Source organism: Aulonocara sp. 'chitande type north' Nkhata Bay, linkage group LG1, assembly GCF_057382095.1.
Source record: "Aulonocara sp. 'chitande type north' Nkhata Bay isolate Kocher_YH1m ecotype deep benthic linkage group LG1, A_spYH_male_GT1.1, whole genome shotgun sequence".
Lineage (NCBI taxonomy): Eukaryota > Metazoa > Chordata > Actinopteri > Cichliformes > Cichlidae > Aulonocara > Aulonocara sp. 'chitande type north' Nkhata Bay.
The window spans coordinates 24,059,406-24,080,604 of NC_141344.1; the positions used below are offsets into that span (position 1 = coordinate 24,059,406).

The 21,199-nt window shown below is 39.5% G+C and overlaps 4 protein-coding genes across 6 annotated transcripts in view; 2 read left to right on the forward strand and 2 right to left on the reverse strand.

The window, feature by feature from the left end:
* Nucleotides 1–5,054, reverse strand: part of cdh16 (cadherin 16, KSP-cadherin) — a 30,552-nt gene extending 25,498 nt beyond the window's left edge. Inside the window, exons 1-6 of one of the 2 annotated variants that reach the window (XM_086289495.1) lie at nucleotides 4,964–5,054; nucleotides 4,419–4,470; nucleotides 4,223–4,321; nucleotides 2,373–2,507; nucleotides 1,980–2,109; nucleotides 1,187–1,345 (exon numbers count right to left, since the gene is read on the reverse strand). In XM_086289495.1, coding sequence (XP_086145621.1) covers nucleotides 1,187–1,345; nucleotides 1,980–2,109; nucleotides 2,373–2,507; nucleotides 4,223–4,321; nucleotides 4,419–4,463 — 568 coding nt within the window. In that variant the 5' untranslated portion in view covers nucleotides 4,464–4,470; nucleotides 4,964–5,054. Of the gene's footprint in view, nucleotides 1–1,186; nucleotides 1,346–1,979; nucleotides 2,110–2,372; nucleotides 2,508–4,222; nucleotides 4,322–4,418; nucleotides 4,576–4,963 lie in introns of those variants that run through there. The other variant, XM_086289505.1, reaches the window with a different exon arrangement.
* A 192-nt stretch (nucleotides 5,055–5,246) lies between these two features.
* rrad (Ras-related associated with diabetes) lies at nucleotides 5,247–8,367 on the reverse strand. Its single transcript, XM_086289516.1, has 5 exons — nucleotides 8,207–8,367; nucleotides 7,537–7,927; nucleotides 6,850–6,923; nucleotides 6,522–6,726; nucleotides 5,247–6,200 (listed from the first exon to the last, which is right to left on the reverse strand). Exons 2-5 carry the CDS (start codon nucleotides 7,907–7,909, stop codon nucleotides 5,923–5,925), a joined length of 930 nt encoding a protein of 309 aa, XP_086145642.1. The 5' UTR covers nucleotides 7,910–7,927; nucleotides 8,207–8,367; the 3' UTR covers nucleotides 5,247–5,922.
* A 2,321-nt stretch (nucleotides 8,368–10,688) lies between these two features.
* Nucleotides 10,689–13,454, forward strand: LOC147339126 (ATP synthase F(0) complex subunit C3, mitochondrial-like). Of its 2 annotated transcripts, none has more exons than XM_086289539.1 (5): nucleotides 10,689–10,831; nucleotides 11,120–11,212; nucleotides 11,660–11,731; nucleotides 12,472–12,671; nucleotides 13,106–13,454. In XM_086289539.1, the coding sequence occupies exons 2-5, from the start codon at nucleotides 11,174–11,176 to the stop codon at nucleotides 13,218–13,220; spliced, it is 426 nt and encodes a 141-aa protein (XP_086145665.1). In that variant the 5' UTR covers nucleotides 10,689–10,831; nucleotides 11,120–11,173; the 3' UTR covers nucleotides 13,221–13,454. The 2 variants fall into 2 exon arrangements, with proteins under 2 accessions (XP_086145665.1, XP_086145673.1); XM_086289547.1 differs by lacking the exon at nucleotides 10,689–10,831 and adding an exon at nucleotides 10,949–10,973.
* Nucleotides 13,455–13,894: 440 nt separating this feature from the next.
* Nucleotides 13,895–19,086, forward strand: nsun3 (NOP2/Sun RNA methyltransferase 3). Its single transcript, XM_086289527.1, has 6 exons — nucleotides 13,895–14,525; nucleotides 15,445–15,548; nucleotides 15,630–16,147; nucleotides 16,455–16,609; nucleotides 17,273–17,394; nucleotides 18,253–19,086. Exons 1-6 carry the CDS (start codon nucleotides 14,364–14,366, stop codon nucleotides 18,584–18,586), a joined length of 1,395 nt encoding a protein of 464 aa, XP_086145653.1. The 5' UTR covers nucleotides 13,895–14,363; the 3' UTR covers nucleotides 18,587–19,086.
* Nucleotides 19,087–21,199: the final 2,113 nt, after the last annotated feature.

The window sequence follows — 21,199 nt, forward strand, 5'->3', positions numbered from 1 at the left end:
TAGAAACTGACCACCAACAGCTTTTTCAGGAAAATATCAATAATAAAAATATTTCCTGATATTCTTTGTTTTGTTTTATGGGGGAAAAGGATTACTTGGTGTGAGTATTGTGCTCTTGCAGACAACATATTTGGACAATAACAGATTTCCTTTACTTAAGCACATTCATGTGGAAATAAATGAGATATTACAGAGAATTTACTTTTTGATTTTAATATGGAATTATTTAAATCACTTATTTAAATAAAAGAATTGTGTTTTAGAAACGTTTACACACACTAGATGTTTAAAGGTTATTGGACACTTGGATGCTAAATCACTGGTGGACTGAAGTGCATCGTTTCAGTGTTGATATCTGCAGAAAAGAGCTCACAGCAGCTCATACATGGGCTACAATTTAGATTCCATTGTGACAATGAAGAAGATAATAATGAGGTTCACTGTCAAAGAGATATAAAAATAGTTTGCCATAGTCAATATCTGGATTTTTTTTTCAAGCAAAAACTATGCATGCACATGAAATCTAGACAATTGCTGGCAACATAGTAGACCAATCAGTGCAAGTCTTGTGCATGATGGTGAAGATAAACCTGTTTATGACTGCAAATCAAGTCAAGAATGCTCGACATTGATGATGGTGAGCATGTTTCCCTCTCTGTTTCAAGATGCAAGCAAAAACTGAAAAGCCAGATTAAGGGTCTCTAAAGCCTTAACAGAAAACAGTAAGGTTGTGTAATGGTTTTGTGGCCTTGTGAAATGAAGTGAAAGTAAAGAAAAGAACTGCTCATGACCCACAGCATACCAACACAGAGCTGCTTCCTTTTGTTGCTTTGGCATGCGTGACTGCTAGTGCATCTGATTTCATTGCTGAATGGAGCAACGGGATGAATGAATGAGGTAGAGGAGCATCCGGTCCATTAGAATTCACTGCATGCCATTTCATCATTCAAGAGGACAAACTGTCTACATGATAAGCTCCTAAGAAATAAGAAAGCAATTTTTAATAAATGTAAAGAGTTGGCCTCTCAAATTGCAGAAAGTTAAACCTACATTGTAACGCTGCACTCTAGGTGACCCTCCATGCTGATTTGTTGGGAAAATATATGTTGAAGATTCCCTTTATGGATAAAACACTCCCCACAAAATTATCTTGACTATTTCCTTTCAGCGGCTGGTTGAGACTGACCTTCCTCAGTGAGTGAAACCTCCCCAGAGACGGCATGGATGGAGAACATTTGGCTGGAGGGAATCCTGGGTGTTTGTTCCATCAGGCTGAAGCGCAGATCAGCGTGGGGACTGTTGCGGTCATCGCGATCTAGCGCTTCCACTTGCATGAATGGTATTCCTGAGAGATACGGGTGACACAGAATTAAAGAGTGGGACAAAATGTCTCAATTTCCATCCTAACTATACCAAGAAAACATGCTGATGTGAAGGCAAAAGAACAAAAACATGGGTTGTGTAACAGCAAATCTTAAAAGTTAAAAGATGAAAACTCTACAAAATGCCTAGTCTGCACAGACAGAGTAAAACAGTAACAGAATTAGCTTCAGTGAGTTGACCTTTGTGGGAAATTCAAACAGAAAGCTGATCAACACAAAGGTGTATGTACCATCATGGTTTTCTTAAATGAGAAATACATAAAAACATAATTGAGTTAATACTATGAGCTAGACCCTGTGTATATCGAAAGGACTTCAGATGGAATACACTGGGGCCTTTGTATCAAATAAATGTGATCACCAAAACCCATGACAAAGTCTTTTTGTGTGTGTGTGATTGAAATGATGCTGTTTGCAACGTTATTAAATCTATTTATACTGATGTTAAGGTTAAACTGCCGTTTCCACGGAGATATGAGGCATGTTTTTTCACTGTTGACGACATTCAGCATATTTCATAAATCAGGACTGACGAATGTGACCCAGCCTTAAATTGGCTGTGTAATACGTTCACATCTGAGTGCAAGGTTCTCGTACCCTTGAGAAGCCCGAGCTGCACGCTGCCTCTCATGCTCTCCTCTATGAACGTAGGCACGTTGTCATTCTTGTCGATGACACACACTTCAACATTGAAGCTCTGATGATGCACTGACGTTCTGAAGGACACCTGTGACGCGAACACAAACATGTTCTGTAAGAAACACACGCTGGAGCCCGCGTCCACCCTGTTCATGCGAATCGTTTAGCAGCCCCAAACTGCTTTGAACAACAGCACGTGATCATTATGAACAAGATGATGAACAAGAGTATAAAAATGTATTTTCTATGTGAACTATCTGTATGGCACATTGGAGAAAGTCATTCATTAGCCGAAACATGACTGAAAATTGCTTTCGGTGCACTATGATCAGAAAAGAAATGTTTTTATACCTGCAGAGAGTAAGATGGCTGCTTTTCCCTGTCCAGTGGTTTTAGGGCGTACAGAAACTGAGCATCGACTCCAAATATGCCCTCATCATCTCCTGTTACCACCAGGTCACTATAATTAGATGGCAGGCTTTGAAGCTGTGGGGATGAAGACAAAAAGTATGCATGAAAACAATCAGTTTGTCATCCTGGTTAATGGTTAATGAAAAAACATGCACTACAAGCAACTACACAGATGCACCTGCATTTAAACTAGATGACATTGCAACAAATGCAGCATGATTAAAGTGCAAGCGATAATCTGCTCTTCACGTTTTATCCTTTTCTGGTAAGTTGGTTAAAATTGAGCTTTTTTTACTCTCTGCCGTGTTCACTAAGAGACAATAATTGAGCTCCCACAATAGCTGACCACCATTTGTTCCATGTGCCTTATGAGAAAGCAGAGCTGTGGTTTGCCAACAAGCAGCAACATTCCTTTGGGCTTCTTGTGAAAAAAATAACATTCAAATACTTGAATAAAAGATAAAGGAAATTCTCAAAGTTGAATCTAAATCCGATGTCTTCATCTGGAGGCTACGCGTTTGTCTCTCTTTATTCACTTTGTTAGTTAAAAGTGTGCTAATCTGCTTAAAATAGCCCCAAAAGAGCCACAAAGTGTACTTATGTTTGAATAAGATAGAGTTTGAGTTAGACTGAGTAGGACATCTTTACTTCTTCTTCGCCTTCTTTAGACACCTCCCTTCAGGGGCCACCACAACAGATCATCTGCCTCCATCTCACCCCGTCCCAGCTCTCACATCATCCTTCACTGCATTTATGATTTATTTTGAGGTCTTCTGGGTGGGTGAAAGGGCATTACCAAAGCAGGAATGGACCAACAGGCTGATTTGTTTGAGCTTTTATAAGTGTTTTATTGACAGTATAATATGCTTCAGAATTTCTATTTACCAGCCTCCTGCCATTCAACTTCCCCAATGACGAAATTACTTGATTACAAAAAATCCATACAATGTTGCAGTGCTTAATGAGAGGACGCTCATGGATGCTTTGAAGAAAAAATATAGCAGCATCTGAAAAATCTACTTTAGAGCAGACGCTGAAACTGCGTATTTACAGTAATCTGCGAGTTTAGCCCTCTCTGACGAACGCAACTTCATGAAAAGGTTTTTGCCTTAAACGAATGTGAAGCAATTATTATGTCTATTCCATTTATAACACAAAGTGGGGTTATTATCCTCCATTGTGGCCATTAACAGGCTATTTGTGTGTGAGTCAAAATGACACCCAGACTGACATCAAAGCCTAAATATATTCCTATGTTTCATACAAGACGTGACGACACCACAGTCCAGCCCAATAAAATGCCAACATTCATGCTGTTGCATAACCCAGAGGAGGTCTGACTGACAAGTATGAATTAAACATCCTGTCTGCCACCCAGATGGACTATATGCAGAGACTGAGGCTGACACCTGACAAGCATTGTGAACATGCCAATTACCAGGTTTATACACTTTCAGGTCTGAGTGCAGGAAAACACACAGATCCAGCTTTGGTTTGCAGCATAATTTCCTTTTCTATCAGTTTATTTTTCAACATGTTACTGATTACCGAATGATGATTTTAAATGTTAAATCTTGATTAAATTTTGCATTTCTGACTTTTAAATAGTGAAAGGTCACGCTTACAACACAGAATTCTTACTAAAGTGCATTTGAAATCAAATCAGCTTGTATTTCTGCTTAGATATATAATTACCTAATCGCCATGATTAAAAAGGTTACGTTTAGAGAAACACATCTGCTTTCTTGGAAAATGAGCACAAGAAGTACAAGAAGTTTTAAGTGCCTTACCTTGGTTAGATACCATGGGAAAATACCATCGTAGTTTTCAGGGACACCAATTTTAACATTCGTCCCAGCACATGGTGCAGATGTATAAAGTACTGCCCACTGTGAAACAAAATATTGTCTTGGTAGCAGCTAAAGGTTCATGCAATAATGCTATCTTAGTATGAAAGGTTAATGTAATACAAAAAAATCTGCTTACTATGAGAGCTGTGAAGAGCATTGGTGTAGCTCCTCTCTCGGCCATGTTCCCCCTTGCAAACGGGATAAATGTATAATCATAGCATTTCAGACCAACTGGTCTTAGCACGACAAACACTTTGTTAAAGAGGCACCACTTACGAGAGGATTTCGCAGTTTTTAAATGAGCAACAGCGTGCACTCAAATGCACAACCACCTATGAAACCACTAAATGCCACATTTGAGCCCACACAGTGGACAACAAGAAAGACACTTTTGATTGGAAAGCAAAAGTAAATTTCTTTTTAGGTTAATCTAAAAACAAAGCGTATTTCATCATTAATGCCTGACAAATATCTTGTAGCTGTGTAGCAGTACCCAATCACTCTGAATTATGGTCATGGTAATCACTTACAAACTCCTCTAGCTGCAATTAAAGCCTCCAAAGTACAAAAGATAAGCTGTGGGTATACTGTAGCTCGACAGTAATTACGATAGGAACATGCAATTAATAAAGAAAATTAATAAACAAACTCTATTCTCTAAACAAAAATGTTTCATCTTACCTTCTCCAAATGATGCGTGTGCTCCCTCTGAGAGGTGTGAGAGGAGTTTAAATTGGGTGGAAAAACTGAGCACTTGTACTCCTTTTGGTGGATTAATGGTTAACACTTTGCGAGGAACATGCTTAACTGCCTGTTTTCCTTCCTGCAAAACCAGTGACCAGTGAGGTTCCATTGCACCGATAAGATCAAATGAATATTGATGAGGATGTACGTCCACATTTACTCAATTTCTGCTGCGTTACGCTGAATGCCTCGGTGCCTTGGGATTAAAGACAGAAGGCAGTTTATGGATTGTTTTTTATATTTTATTGAAAAAGGAACTCAACGTAAAAAGAATTTTCAAATCATGTCAAAATTCACAAGACTAGTATAACTTATTGCTTTACTCAGACATTCACAACCTGAATTCAGCGTTATGGGAAAAAAAACATAGAATAACAGATGTTTTGAATAGTCCTCAGTAACTCTGCCGAGGCACGAACCTGCGTACCACACTTCAAGTAAAATATGACTCCAGAATACCTATCATCATTATCCTTTGCCTTGTCTTACAATACAATGAGATGTATGTTGCCTTCAGCGTGACTCAAATATTAGTATATACATCACCCCCCACCCCCTACCCATTTAGTTAAAGGGCACAACATTAACCTAACCGCAAGGCAATTTCGCAGCACATAGAAATAACAAGCCTTTGTGGATTTTTTTTTTCATACATACTGATGACAATGTGTTTAAGGCAGACAATAAAATAAATGCAGGTTATCACCATGATATAACTCAAACAACATCAGTCATTTCATTAACAATAGCTTCTTTATGCTTTTGGTTGATGTCTAGAAAACAAAAATATATTTCAGTACAGTTCTGTTAGTCCTTTTGGGTTAGTGTTAAAACACACAGCATCTGGTCTTCAGAGGCCAAGGGTCAAAAAATTGTCCTTCTGTCCCATCTGTCACTCAGAGAACTGTTAGGTCATGGCAGGACTTTGACTTCTGCCTGAAAGCCATTTTCTTGTTCTTGCGTGCGACCATGCGACCCAAAAACCTTTTAGCCTTCTTGCCGATGCTCTCTCTGCGTCTGCAGTTGGCCATGCGCCGGGCGTTCTCCTCCTTGCTGTCTTTTCTCAAACGGATCTGTCTGACGATGCCCTCAAACAGGTCCTGCACATTGTGGTGAAGTGATGCAGACGTCTCGATAAACTTGCAGTCGAATACCACTGCACAGGCACTTCCTTCTGTAATGCAGAACACAGGAAAGAAGATTAAAACCCTGAGAAAGTTCACACTGAAATGGAAAACTGTAAGCTTAGAGATGACGAATTAGCCCTAAGTCATGAAAGCGGCAAATCTCTGGCAGATTGCTTGAGCTGCAGAGGAACCTGAATCAACCTGAGCAGTCAGCTGTGAAAAGTGGATTGACCCTAGCAAAATCAGTGAAGCTCAACCATCTGTCAGATTCTGTCTTGAAATGCCTCAAGCAAGGCTTTAGTCAAGTGGATTCAAATCTATCTCCCCTGACTGCACATTTTAAGATCGAGTTTATTAATCTCACTTACCATCTACGGACACCTCTCTGGACCGCACCAGGTCACTCTTGTTGCCCACAAGGATTATGGGAATGTTCTCTGACTGTCTGGCACGGCGCAGCTGAATGCGGAGCTCCGATGCCTTCTCAAAGCTTGATTTGTCTGTCACTGAATACACAATGATGTAGGCGTCTCCCATTCTCATGCACTGGTCCTTCAACCACTGGCTGTTATCCTTCAGGAAAGAAACAGAGACTAAATTTAACATCATACATGGCTGAATGCACCTTTTACAATTTCAAAATCCCTGAATCAATGCAAATGGACAAACACTTCATTAATAATATATAAGTCTCACCTGTTCCCAGATGTCATACAACACGATGGATGCCTCTTCTTCATCCACCAACATAGATCTATCGTAAGTGTTTCCTAAGGGAGGAAAAATAAATATTGTGTTACACACTGGCAGGGAGAGCAAAGTGTCTTTTATCTGAGCAATCGTGTTTGCTGTCAAAGTGTGTTGCTGCTATTTTTTTTTCCACTCTGATTTTTGGCACTTTTTTTTCTTTCTGAGTCTACTCATTAAACCAGATCACAGTTTGTGATCACGCCATCACTGGCCTTTTGTAGGTTCCCTTCACATAGTGCTATTGGGTGTGCTTCTGACAGCTGGTGCCGCACTGTATGTGGAAATAGCAATAATCAATGCATGCACAGTCCTCATATAATACTGAATTGTACAGCTTTAGTGCAGCCTTTCTGTAATTTAAAAAACTGCAGCATTTGTTTTAAATCTACTGGAAATAAGTGTGGTGATGTAAATTGTAATAGTGCACTTAAAAAGTAATATTACTTTAAAATATGTTATAACCGTCCTTCTATATATTTTAGTGTTTGTTCAGTATTGTATAAAATTAAATAAAGCAGCCGTTGGCATGCCCATTTATTACATATCTTCACAGACAATGAAACATCTTCATTGTGTGTGTCTGAGAGTGTGGGTTGCTATGGTTGATGACTCATCCCCAGCATCACCATTTACCTGCTTCATCGCAGTCGTGACTAGCATCCTCAACTCCTCCAAAGACGCGCGCCAGGCTGGACTTGCCGACACCGTGCTCCCCGAGGAGAACCACTTTGTACACCTGGGAGTCCGCTTCGCTGCTGGTGGAGATCACCGAGTCGGAGGAGTCTGAGGCGTAGCTGCCACGGTGCTGCTCGCTTGGGGAGTAGGACGTGCACCGCAGTAAATTGGACAGCTCGTCGGTCTGTCCCGTCTGTGGCGTCGTGGCGCGCAGGTCGCGGTCGTCCACGGGCATGCTTCTCCTGTGTAGATTGGGTAAATTCATTGGGAAGGGCACGCTTCCTCTCCTCTTGTCCATGTTCCTCAATTTGTCACCCTTGTTCAAAGTCATTGTGCTTCTATCGAGGATCTGTGGATAGATGTGCCATGCGTAAATTTGCGATCATTTCAGCCACATTTAAAGAAAGAAGCGCTATCAAGATCTGCACAGAAATACAGTGGGAGATCATTTTACAAATATGTTTACCATTGTAAGTCATATTGTAAAATAAAAGCTGTTATTCCACATTTAAAGTAAATATATATAAAAATGGTCGACCTGACCTGCCCACATGTTTATTCACAAAAAAAGGTCAAAATCTAACCAAAGCTTGAAATCTCTCCCCAGCGGCCCCTTAAAAACACTTACTCGGTGCTGAAAATTAAATCCAACGAAGGCAATCCAGTAATCCTTGGTATAAAAAGTTGCTGTAGCCGAAAAGCGGTTTTTGCTCGAGTCTGATCAGAGTCGCTGCTCGGGTTATTTATACAGGAGTAGAGTGACGTAGTAGGGATTCGCCCCGGAGACTCGCGTCTCCGTTTATTGTAGTGGTGCGTAACGGTAACATCATGCTGCGGAGGGGGTGTATGATTGGAAGAGCTGAGGAATCTCCCTTCCGCATCCTCAAATGGAGCTTACTTCTGAGGGGGCGGCCAGAGAAGTCTCGAGACTTTGAAGAGGGGAAACCCACTTAAAGCTGGAGTATAAATATTTGATATATATCTAGGAGATGGTTCTAGGTGGGATGTTATAGCCTCACATCGTCACGATGCAAGTGTGTTCAGGTTCACACACTAAATTATCTTAACGAAATGTGTTGTCTGGATCCAACTGATCTGATCTATGAGCAGTGGCCACAGCGCGGTGGTCAATGCTACATGTATGTAATATCATGAGAATGATATGTTGTTATAATATAATATAATATAATATAATATAATATAATATAATATAATATAATATAATATAATACATACTTTCTATAAAAAGCTAAATATTTGTAATTAGACAAGGGCTTCATACAACCACATTTAAATTAAATTTTCGGAGCATTTTTAAACGGTGCTATAAATGCATAAAATTTTAATACACTGTAGGTGGTGGATTATACTCCATATATCCCACCACCTTGGTCTTTCCACGATGAAATAAATGATGCAATCATCAAAACCGTCCTTGAATTTGTAGACGCCTCCTCTTAAGCAGCCAGGTCTAATCTTTATCCGTTATTCTGGTTATACTGTTTGACTGTGCAAAAGGCTTTAAATGGTGTGTGTGGAGACTATTTCTAGTGCTAAAGGAGAAACACAGAAAGCCTTAGTTTTTTATATTTCACGTCTGGATGTATTGATATGCTAAATATGGATCCAGCATATTCTGCATAATTATTTGGCTGAATATCAGGCCAACAGCATGACGGCACGGCTGGTAGTGATATTGTTAAGTGTCACGTTCAAGTGGATATTGTAAACTCTGAATGGTGCGTTTCTGCCCTCTTGTGGCTACGTGCAGGCATTACAGTTGAACCTTTTGAACTCGACTATAGTGTGCCAGGTGTTTAATATTATAATACTGCACAATGAGTGTGACTTAAGTATTACTTAAGTATTACTTCTGCTGATGTTTGCATTTTTCCACTGTTTCACTATTAAAGAAACTAAATCTTTCAACATTACATAATCAAGTATAGTTTAGTTCACACCACCCTGAAAAAACAAACCATCACTACACCACCCTGGATTTATACTCTTTTCCAGAAAATAGCTGATATTATGTAACTGAATGATGTTTAAAACACAAATGGAAAAAAATCACATACAGTTAGTCACAAATACTTAGTTTTTAAAAATTAAGTCCAGCTTGTTCTCATCATATTTCAGCTTCTCCAACACAATTTCCATATTCTCATGTATTTCTGTTAACTGGACAGAATGAACAGTTCCCACGGATGCAGAGTAATTGCCGCTTTTAAGTAGGACACCTTTTAGACTGGCATTTGTACAGACAAGGAACAGCCTCCATCACTGGATGTAGTGAAACATTCAAAGATATAGAAAAATATAATAATAAAAATATCTGGATCGTGTTTCTAATTGCCACTTGTGAAACAACAAAATGAGAAAGAAAAACTGACATTATTTTTTAAATCAGCAACCCAAAATGTGTAAATAACATGTACAGCAAATGTGACACATGCCTTTCTCAGATGAGACATCATGTCGCCATCTATTGGCCATAACACAAATACAACGAATTTGTATAAAAAATAAAGCCATATAAGATGCATAGATTTAGTAACTGAATAAACATTAGTAAAATAAATAAATAAATAAATAAATTTCAGTAAAAACAGTACAGAACTTTGGATTTGACAGAAAGTTTTTATAATGCTTCCTTCTGAGGTGATTTCTGATATTCCTGTGTTTTTCATGTCAATTGTCTGTCAGTTATTGGTAAGTATACTGTATCCACCACGATTTACGAAAGAGTTATAAGATACATGAATTACCAGTTTTGTTATCTTAATGACTCTGCGTTTTTTTTTAATCTACATTAGCATCAACCAAGTACTTTTGGCGACTTAAAATATATTTATAGAACTCTTATCTTACGTTTGGTGCAATTTCTGCAGCCGGATCATATTTCTCAGCCTGATCTCTCTTGAAAAAAAATTTTTTTGCTTTTTTTTATGTGAGTGACATTTATTCAGGTCAGTACATAAAGTCACTTTGCCAAAAAGTAATTGCAGTTTCTACCATGTAACAAGAATTTTCTTCTGGACGAAAATGCATTGATATAAATCATGAGAGATATATTTGAGACATATTTGACAGATTATACGCCAACAAGTCATTTACAAAAGTTTTAATGCCGGTGATCAATTTGGCAGATACCGGAAATCACTTTTTTTTCCCATGACACCGGAAACCAACCAATAAATGTGACACTGCACATGCGCAAGCTTCTCGTGCGTTCGACCTCTACTGCAAACCGGTGAGTGCTAGCCTCCTCTGTCAGAAACTGGGTTTGAATTAAATATATGCTCTTAAGTGTTCTTTGTTGCTCCGTATTTTTGTAGTCTATTATTCACAGCGTCGTGTAGCTCGTCTGATTTTCAGCTAACTTGCCTTTAGCGGTATTGTGCGGTTTTTTTTCTCCTCTTGACCTTAATTGCGTGTCTACCTGATTTTTGCAGACTTTGTACTTGGTTGTTTAGCAAAAGGCGCAGTGTCAAATAACTAACGCTTTGGTTTTTTGTGTTTCATGTGTTTTTATCTGTAGACTTCGGATAAACTCCAGCTGCTGTGGGTGACCTGACCAGAACGTCCCATCGTAATGTATGCCTGCTCTAAGTTCGTCTCCACGCCCTCTCTGGTCAGTTTGATTGAATGAATGAAAACTGATAATTGCTAAACTGCGCCTGTTTACTGATTGAGTATTGTTAGCTGCACTTCCGTCATTGTAAATTATTATAAAGTAGGCTGCTAACACTGGCTGCGAAGCAGTCTTTGACCCTCTGCTAAAGTTAGCTAATGCTCATACCTACAAGGACGTCCTAGCTTCTAATCAGGAGGAAGCTCACTGTTTTGGTTTTCCATCATTTCCTCCAAGTCCACAAACTTAATCTAAAGGATATAACGTATTCCATGTAAGGCTTGAAAAGAGAATCAAGAGAAACATTTTAATGGGTCTCTGTTATTGACTTGTAGTGTTATATATATGTAAAAGCTTTGTCACTGCAGCTGATGTAGGTCTTTCTAATGCTGTTCTAGCATAAATTATGGCGAATCATGTCAAAACAATTTCCCCCCTCTAACACAGGTCCGTGCTGGATCCAGGGCGCTGTACAGACCGCTCTCAGCAGCAGTAGTGTCAGACGGCAGGAGAGCAGAGGTGAGTTGCCCGCAGAGCACACCATTCATCAAGTGACATTTGTCATTTTCTATATTAACACTGTGCAAAAAATAGAAAAGGTAAAATACAGATTTGTTTTATTTTAAGTTAAATGGTAGTAGTAGCAGTAGTTGTATATATTTGAGATCTTCTAACAAAGAAGCACATTGATTGTTTTTATTACCAACAAATAGTGCCACCCTGCTCACATTATCCCAAAGAAACATTTCTGCAGGCTGAACTGTATATTGAATTGTTAACTGTGGAATTATGGCCACATATCGTAATCGGGTAGATTTAACATGCTGTCTGTGGTCAGAGCCAAAGCAAAAATGACTAATTCATTGTTATGAAAGAACAAACAGAACGAGAGTGTATGAAACGTCTTCCATTTTGTTTTTGCAACCCTACACACTGTGCATCTGTGTATTTCTGTTATAAATATACAACTATAATAATCTTCAAATGGGGAAAACTCCATGTGGGGGTTATTAAAGTTAAATGAGAATCTCAATAACTAGTAACTAAATTTTATAACGGTAAATCTTCATGTTCCCACAAAAATGGGCCATAATGTGATGAGGTACGATTAGAAGCTAGATGTAGTACATCTTAAAATAAGTTTTTAGAGAGGTCTTATTTGATGGGTCTAAATTTTTAGCAGAAGTAATGCTTGCATTAGAAGTAAACTTTACCGTGTGGGAATTATTGTGTTTGATACTTTGGTGGTTGTTTTTCAGACTGCTTCGCTTCTGGCACCACTGAGCGGCGGTGTCTCCCAGCAGCAAGTGGCATTGCGGGGATTCCAAACCAGCGCCGTGAGCCGTGACATCGACACTGCTGCCAAGTTCATTGGAGCAGGAGCTGCCACTGTGGGAGTCGCTGGATCTGGAGCCGGAATTGGGACAGTGTTTGGCAGCCTTATCATTGGATATGCCAGGTAAATTTAACAAGTCCCCTGTAGTAGTAATGAGGCCATTTATTTTATTTTTTTACTGTCGAGAAGAGAACGTTTTAGTCTTGTTTACTTAATACCCAAGTTCTCAAAATAATGTGACCTAGTGAACAGGTAATGACAAAAGAAAGAGGAGACCTGAGTAGATTTCTGCCATTTGGTGATTAATTATAAAACCAAAAGATACTTGGCATACTTCATTCTAAATGGCATCACTTAAAATCACTGGGAAAGTGAAGTTAGAGGAATAATGTTTGTTCGTGAAAATAAGATATTAAAGACTTATTTAGCACTGACTAATTATTGATTGTGCTTTAAGCCAAGTCAATCATGGAAAACTTTGGTCTAAACATGCCTCATTAGCTGTACTTCTTAGGCATCAGCACTACTTGATCTCACTGGCCCCTCTGTCTTCACAGGAACCCCTCTCTGAAGCAGCAGCTGTTTTCTTACGCCATCCTGGGCTTCGCTCTGTCTGAAGCTATGGGTCTCTTCTGTCTGATGGTTGCATTCCTCATTCTGTTCGCCATGTAAAACCAGCTGTGAAAGGATAACTCACAATGTTAACAAGAATAAGCAGTTTGAACAGCTGTGTGATTGCTGGTTATCATGTTTATCTTTGTGTTCTTGAAAGATCTGAATCCATTCACGTATGAAACTCTGGCAAAACATTTCAAGGACTGTTGTGTCCTCGTTGTATATTTAATCAGCAGTTTTTGTTAACAAACATGCAACCAGTAACAGAAATAAAATGTTTAATTCCTCAAATGTTTTTGTACATTTGTGAGGGGAGGTGGGAGGGCTTTCAATAAACATAATGGGGGATACCTGGTAGGATCATGGACCTGTTCCCTTTTAAAAGAAACTCGTACTGTTGTAATGCCAAGCTGTGGAATGAAGTGATTTAAAAGCAAATGTAGCTTATTTATTTAGATTATGCCCATGGAAATGGGTGCAGCGATTTATTGAAATGTCTAAACCTAAATGGAAATACAACACAAAGGCAAAAAATGTTGAGGTCCGATCTCTGGAGAGGCCAGTCCATGATCGACAGTGTTCAAATTCTGTTTTTTCTATCCAGGTATGCTTTTACTGTGTGTGTGTGTGTGTGTGTGTCATAGTCAATTAGATGATCAAAATCTGACTCAATTCCACACATCTATGGATAAACTGAACCCCCAAACCATGGCAGAGGCTCCACCATATGTTATAGATGGTTGTAGAACTGCTGTATTGCGTCTATTTGAAACGAAATAATTCGACCCTCGCTGAGACTAGATAAATCCCTTAGATTATGCTGCTAACAGAGTTTCTAAAATTTCCATTTAAAATCGGTTCCTTGACATTGTACGTTATGTAGACACAAAAGTCCTTCCTCACCTGGGTCTAATGCTTTTTTTTTTTTTTTTTTTTTTTTTTTAAATGCTTGGATATTTTGTAAGTCAACCTGTCTCCGCCAGGTTTGAGTCCATTATTACACCCACGACAACGACAACAGTTTTCCGGTTTAATAGGTGGAACTAAAGCACCGTTTTTGTAGTGAGGGGAAGGATTTGAGGAACGTACTCGTTAGTTTTTAGTGTTCGCCTGTGTTTTTTGTGTCAAATAGATTTGAACGTTGCCGAAAATAAATTCGGACGTGTCAGCTGTGCAGTATCAATAAGACGGGCTAAATAAATGTTTTCAGTAACGCAGTTGTGCCGTATCTGGAGAAAATCTAGCTTTAAAACTAAGAAGTTAACGCCGACACGTTTGTGGCGGTGTCGCTGGTGTAACTGTCACACAGACCGCGATAATGTATCTCAGCAGCTTAATCCAGAGGATCCCCGAAATAACCAGGTAAACAAACATCAGGGAATATGATGTATCCTACTTCCCCCCCCCCCCCCCCCCGTGTTTGTCATTTACTTTTTACTTTTTTCAACAAAATAGAAAATTCTTAATTTAAATTTAAAAATCTATTATTTGCATGTTTTCAGGGGGAATAAAAGCAGCGTGGTTATTATAGTTTTGTATTTCATTATTTATTTTTAATCAGATTTTTTAATTTCGTCTTGGTTTTTTTTTTTTTTTTTTTTTTTTAACCCAGGCTACTTTCAGTTTCCAGAGTGTGCTTGCTCGTCCCAATTAAAAATTTAGTTTTTGTAAATGTTAATGTTAAATAAAATGTTTTAATAACATGTTTTTTATTAGTTGCAATGCTAGTTTTCGCGTTTTTAAATATTGTTGTATTTACTGCAATAAAAACTCATAGCTATTTAAACCAGTTGACTCAGATTCTTGTAGTTATTCAAAGTATCAATAAAGATGGACGTCAAAGCCCCATCAGGCTAGTTGGGATAATAAATTTGACCAGATCTACATGTAATACGTACAGTCAAACCTCCCAGGGTTGATTTTACACTGGATATCCACCAGGGGTAGCTGCTGTATAAGACCCTAGTTCTTCTTCTTTTTTCTTTTTTTGTAACTTCACTCTTCCATAACCTAAAGGGAACATCAGCAAAACTTGAATGTACATCAGTTATTTTTGTACATAAACTATTGAGCTGGAAAATAGAATAACAAATTAAAAATTGTACATTTATCAGTGTATGTAGTGTTTATTTAAGATGTGTTTCCTGAGATAGTGGTCTAAAAAAGTTTTTACCTGAGTGGGACTTTCGACGTCTAAGCAGAAAATGTGCCTAAAGTGGATTTTAAGTTTACTTTGTATAGATTTGCCTAATTTTATTTCTGCCTGGTCTTCATGTAATAGGTAACAAAAAGGCACAAGAAGCAAAGAACTTTGTGTCAACCAGTGCTCGATCACTTTGACCAGCAGTACAGTGAGGAACTTGGTGACTTGTGGCCATATGCAAGGTAAATTTCACCTGAAGTAATCATTATGCACGTGGACAGTAATTCCACCTTTTCCAAACTGAGATTAATTCTGTCCCTCAGAGAAGTGCTGCTGGACCCTCAGTCATGGCAGTATGGCATCATGCTCAATCGCTTCACTGCAGTGACAGGCATTGCACAGATTCTTCGAGCCCAGGGCTTTTCCACATTGTTGCCACAAGCAGATGTCTCAGTGCTGCATTCTAATGGTCCCTCCACGGTGTTAAATTCTAAATACCAAGAAGGAAAAGATACTCTGTCAACTCTCTGCATTTCCAAGGGCTCTCCAGGTGACCCCCATCCCCAGTCTGACAACAGCTCCTTTGCACTCGGTCAGGACTCTCAGTCAGAACCCGCCCTCAGTTTTCCTCCTCCTTCATTACAGTGCTACATCCACCCGTCCCCCCTGCGATTTCCCTCTCAGGCTCACAGGCCTGGCCAGCTGAAGCAGTACTACCTCCTCAATGCTGCATCCTTGCTTCCAGTGCTGGCTTTGCAAGTCAAAGATGGCGAAAAGGTTCTGGATCTTTGCTCTGCTCCTGGGGGGAAAGCCTTAGCCATAATGCAAAGTGCGAGCCCAGGTAAAAGAGACATTTTTAGAAGACTTTATTTTGATTTTATTTATACTTAATCGGATTAAAACAACCCCAAATGAATTACTCTATTAGTAAAGGGATGTTCACAGTGTAGCCTTTTTTCCAGATTATGTGTGCTTGGTAAAAAGAACTTGGGGGAAAAAGAAACATGTTGGCTTTTATTTTGAATATTAAACACACACTTTGCATCTAAGTCGCTGCAGATGATTGTAAGGAATATTTTTGTCTGCTGCGAATAACCCATTTGCATTGAATACTATAATCAGTAATGCTGCCCTGTGCTGTGTTCCAGCGCTTCTCTGCTGTAATGAACCAGATCTTCACAGACGGGACTGGCTTGCCAAAACCCTGGAGTCATTTTTGCCTCACTCACTAAAAAGCAGAGTGATTGTGTCTGCACAGGACGGACGGTCTTTTGGGCAGAGCGAAGCGGGTTTATATGACAAGGTTGGCAAAGAAATCCTATCATGTTTATGGCAGCATGTGATTTTGTCCTGTAAAATGGGGTGACACTTATTTTCCAAGGCCACAGCTACAAATGAATGAGGACAGCAAGCCTTTGAACAGAAACTAATAAACTCAGCAGAGAGGAAAAAAAAGAAAACTGTTTATTCAAACTAGGAGCCAAGAAGAAGCAGACAAATAGCTGGGAGGAATCAAAGAACTCAAAGTGACTCATATTGGAACACAATATTGAAAAAAGGAAAAGGGCTAAAAAGAGTTAGAGTAAGGCACCGTAGGAGGGGAAAAAGGCTGAAAGGTAATAGAGTGCAAACAAAATGCAGAGGAGCTTTTTTGAGGGATTTCCAAAATCTGAGAACAAACTTGTTGAAAGGTTCAAAGTTCAGATGTAAAAACTTCAAAGCTGTTGTCTTTTATTCAGTTTTATTTAAATGGTAATGGTTTGGTTTTTAGGCGAAATTTATCTTCCACCTCCACTGACCAAAATTGGTCTGTTGATGGCTCAGGTGCCGTGGGGAAAGTGACATTTATGTGGATTATTTTAGACACCTGCAGCATTTTTCATTTTCCTTACATTTTTTTATTCCCTTGCTCTTCCTCTTTGACATGGGCACCAACTACTCGCATTCCTTTCTCTCGCTGCCGTAGGTTTTGGTTGATGCTCCATGTTCTAATGACAGGAGCTGGCTGTATTCGTGCAACAGCCAGCAGGGGGAACAAAGATTGAAGGAGAGAGCCAGGCTTCCTTCACTCCAAGCACAGCTGCTTAGGTAAGCACCCATTCTGACATTGGAAATTCCTGCTTATGCATTAGCCTTATGGTACTCTAATATCTCTACAGGTTGAGAAAAAAAACATTCACTATCCTAATGAGCACGCAATTAAAATGCACTGAAGGAATGAAGGGAAGGTACCGTAGTCCAGTAGTGAATACAAATGAGAGATAAGTTCTAAACTTGTAGATCAAGAAATGAAGAGTAACTGGATTTAGCAGAACTGCTGTGGGAACATCGTTATTAAATAAGTAATTAGATAATCAAGAAAGATGAGAGGTGAGAAAGGATCAGTCAGGGAGGAAGTGATCCATTACTTAACCGGTTATCCAGCTGGAGCCTGTCCCAGTTATTATAGGGCATCTACAGTCAATTTAGAATCAACACTTAACATAAGAAGCATGATTTTGGACCGTGAGAGGAAGCCGGAGAACCCGGAGAGAACACAAACTCCACACAGGAAGATCCTAGATGTCTCTTGTGTTCAAACCAAGGACCATTTTACTAAGAGGTGACTTTGCTAAACACTGCACCAACCGTCAGTAAAATTACAAACTCCCTGAAAAAAAGATTTCAGGTAGATTGGATGGTAAATAAACTTTGTTTCAGGTCTCCAACTCAAAATAGCTTGGAGAGTCAAGTGGAAGCTGTAGCAGTTGCAGTTTTAGTTGTAGTTTGCAGATCAGACTGCAGTTAAATCAGTCAAATAACACCAACAAGCACAATATAGAAACAGCATATACAGTTTTTTAAAGTGAAAATGTGTATTGGTTGGTTGAATGGTTACAGCATATTCTTTGATGCAATTTAATTCTAGCTGAGGTCTAAGGTGGAATATTTGTCTGCTGATTACAGGTCTGCACTGTTGGCGGTGTGTCCAGGAGGCACTGTGGTCTATTCAACCTGCACTCTGTCCAGCTTTGAGAACTTTTCTGTGGTTGAGACGGTGCTGAAGGACTTTCCTGAGGCTGAAGCTGAAGACCTGTGGGAGGAGATTGCCATTCCTTTATCTAAATACTTTACGTTCAGCTCTAACCCCGGACATGGACAGACAACTCAGGAGGCAACCCCGAAGACACAAGACGCTTCTGTGTCCTTTTATCGCCACAGACTTGGCATTCTTGTGGTCCCTCAGCTTGGCAAGTCATGGGGACCCATGTTTTTAGCTCGGATTAGAACACGGAAATAAAATCTTACCATGCACGGGGACAAAAAGTGAAATGGCATAACTAAACTTGCACAATAACTTTGTGCAAAACACCAAAATTTAAATTTAGATTAAAAACACTGCAAATACGCACAGTGCCTACCTGTGCCAATTATGCAAGAGGAAATAAGCAGCAGCAGTAGTTTAGACACGCAGATATAAAGACATCGGTGTCAAAACAAACGTGGTTAAGAAAGTCATAAATGCTCCTGTTTTAACAGTGCAACACCAACCATCTGCTAAACTATAAGTGCTGCAGCTACAGTTTTTTGTTGTTTGTAGCTGCTGGCTTCTCTGTGTGTGTGTGGGTGTGTTGCAGGAGATTTAAGCAAATAAAAATAGAACGCTGCTCACATCAGTTAAACTCACCTCGAGCTATCCGCATCAAAGACAGAACTTAGACAATATTCCAGTACTTAACACATGTGAGCAGTATTTTATGGCAGTTTGTGTGAAATAAAGAGAAAATGGCATGAAAGCAGCCACCTGATCACTCACGAGTTTCTTTTTCCACAGGTCCGCTGCCCCCCTAGGCTTAGGAAGGCTTTATTTTTTATTTCAGCCAGTTGTTTACTTGTCCACCCTGTATCTGTATCATTTTGGTTCATTTTCACTGTTTTCACACCATCAGCTCTTTGTCAGTAAAATTATCTAATTGAAGCATTTAGCAGCCTCAGAGGGCGATGGTTAACTTGGAAGTGACTCAATGCACATTGAAACAAGAGTGAATACAGGACTTATTATATTTAGTCAGCAGCAATATTGCTGCAGAAACTATATGTAAATTAGCAGCAGTCAAAAAATTCACCGTATAAGCTAAAAAGCTAATAAGTTAGTGCCTCCCAGTGACCGCTGCAACAATAAAAACAAACTGAGTTTTTCTATATTAAACATTAATGTATTGTTTACCTCTGAATCCACCTTCTTTCCATTCTGCGGTTAACAAGGACGACCACCTTGGTTCAGAGGACATGCGCACACATCAGAAAGCTTGTAAATCTGTAACGTCGCCGTGTTTAGAAAATATTCTCCACTCAGCTGCTGGCTAAAATGAAAATACAAACCCAAACAGCACTCACACACTCAGACAGATATTAAAAAATGAAGCAACAACACACATTTCCTGCAGGAGGAACAAAGCTGTCAGAATTGCAGAAACTGTTGGCAGGTCTGTGTCTGAGTCTGAACTGCTGCTGTTATTTTCTTGGAAGTGCAGGCGTGTGTCGCAAAGCGGGCTGCATGGCCATGACAACAAGGGAGGCACGCACACATAAATACCAATTAAGAAAATGTTTATTTAGGAATTACGAAATCATGATAGCTTAAACAATGGTGAGTGTAGTAAGCGAGTGAATTTGTAAAGAGATGGCAGATGCAGTTTTGTGCTGCTCAAGCGGAGAACCACATAGTAACTGAGTGGCTAAGGCTTTCATAGGCCAGGTGGTCCTAGCCTCTCTGATTGTGGACAAACCCTATTAGTATGGGCAGAAAAGAAGCTGCCACCCAGTCAAGCGAAGGAAACCAAGATGGAGAGAGCTGATGATGTAAGAGTTGTGTTAAAAACACCTGCACAGTTTAGTCTGTTTGAAGCGACTTTTTAAATTCCCTTTTAATGGTAGAGAATGGGAGTTGACATAAGAAGACAAGCACCACCGTCTCCAAGCCTTATTTACTTTTGACACAAGTCCTCAAAGAATTTTTCAAGTTTCTGTCTAAACACCCATACTCAATGTGAATGTTGGATGTTGTCAAAGTAATGCAAAAACAAGTCCAAATGTTTGCCGACTCGACCAGAAACTAAAGTTTTTCTGTCTGAGAGATTTGTTTAATAGCCAGGAAGAGCAGTAATGATCAAATTAACACACAGTTTCTCTGTTTATTTCTGCTATTGCTCTACGGCACTGTCCAGAAATAATCTCATATGTGCTGTCATACACCCCTTTAGTGTTACTGTTGCATTTTGCAGTGATGTATTATCTGGGAGGACTTTTCTTGTGTGAAAAGTAGATATTTCATGAAAGATTTGTAGCTTCTCATCACCCTGTGATTGCTCAGATCAGAAGAAAAAGGTGTATTGGCAGTAAACACAGACAATAATATACAAAAAGTCATATATTCCAACCTTTCTGCACATAATGGAGTGACAAAATAAGCTCTTGCAAAGGCAGTTATGTGTGGAAGCATCAAATATATAAGGCCGGTGCTTCCGAGCAACCCTCCGAGACACCGTCAAAGACATCATTGCTGAGATAGCGTTGCACCGGTTTCATCCGACTACTCCGTGTGGCCATAGACACAAGCATTATTTGAGTGCATTTATATGGCTATTTATACTGGCCGCCCTACTTCTGCTCCACTTTTGAGTGTCTTCGAAAAATAGCTCCAGTCTTTGATATGAGCGAATCATTACGCTACCATAACATCAGCACAACTTAAAAGTGGTGAGATGTGGAGATGAAGTGGGGCTTCATTAGGGTTAACCATATTGCTGACCTTTGTGTGAACCCTGGTTTGTTGACGCTCCCCATATTGCAGTGTTTCCTCAAGGGGAGAATCTCTAAGCAGCTTTTCCTCCACTTCAAAGGGAGAGAATGT

Coding starts and splice junctions, on each gene's coding strand:
- rrad (XM_086289516.1), bottom strand. CDS start 7,909: ATGACTTTGAACAAGGGTGACAAATTGAGGAACATGGACAAGAGGAGA. Junction 6,924..7,536: donor TCACGACTGCGATGAAGCAG/GTAAATGGTGAT, acceptor TTCCTCCCTTAG/GAAACACTTACGATAGATCT. Junction 6,727..6,849: donor TGTATGACATCTGGGAACAG/GTGAGACTTATA, acceptor TCTTTCCTGAAG/GATAACAGCCAGTGGTTGAA.
- LOC147339126 (XM_086289539.1), top strand. CDS start 11,174: ATGTATGCCTGCTCTAAGTTCGTCTCCACGCCCTCTCTG. Junction 11,213..11,659: donor TCGTCTCCACGCCCTCTCTG/GTCAGTTTGATT, acceptor CCTCTAACACAG/GTCCGTGCTGGATCCAGGGC. Junction 12,672..13,105: donor CTTATCATTGGATATGCCAG/GTAAATTTAACA, acceptor CTGTCTTCACAG/GAACCCCTCTCTGAAGCAGC.
- nsun3 (XM_086289527.1), top strand. CDS start 14,364: ATGTTTTCAGTAACGCAGTTGTGCCGTATCTGGAGAAAATCTAGCTTT. Junction 15,549..15,629: donor GACTTGTGGCCATATGCAAG/GTAAATTTCACC, acceptor TCTGTCCCTCAG/AGAAGTGCTGCTGGACCCTC. Junction 16,610..17,272: donor AAGCGGGTTTATATGACAAG/GTTGGCAAAGAA, acceptor TCGCTGCCGTAG/GTTTTGGTTGATGCTCCATG.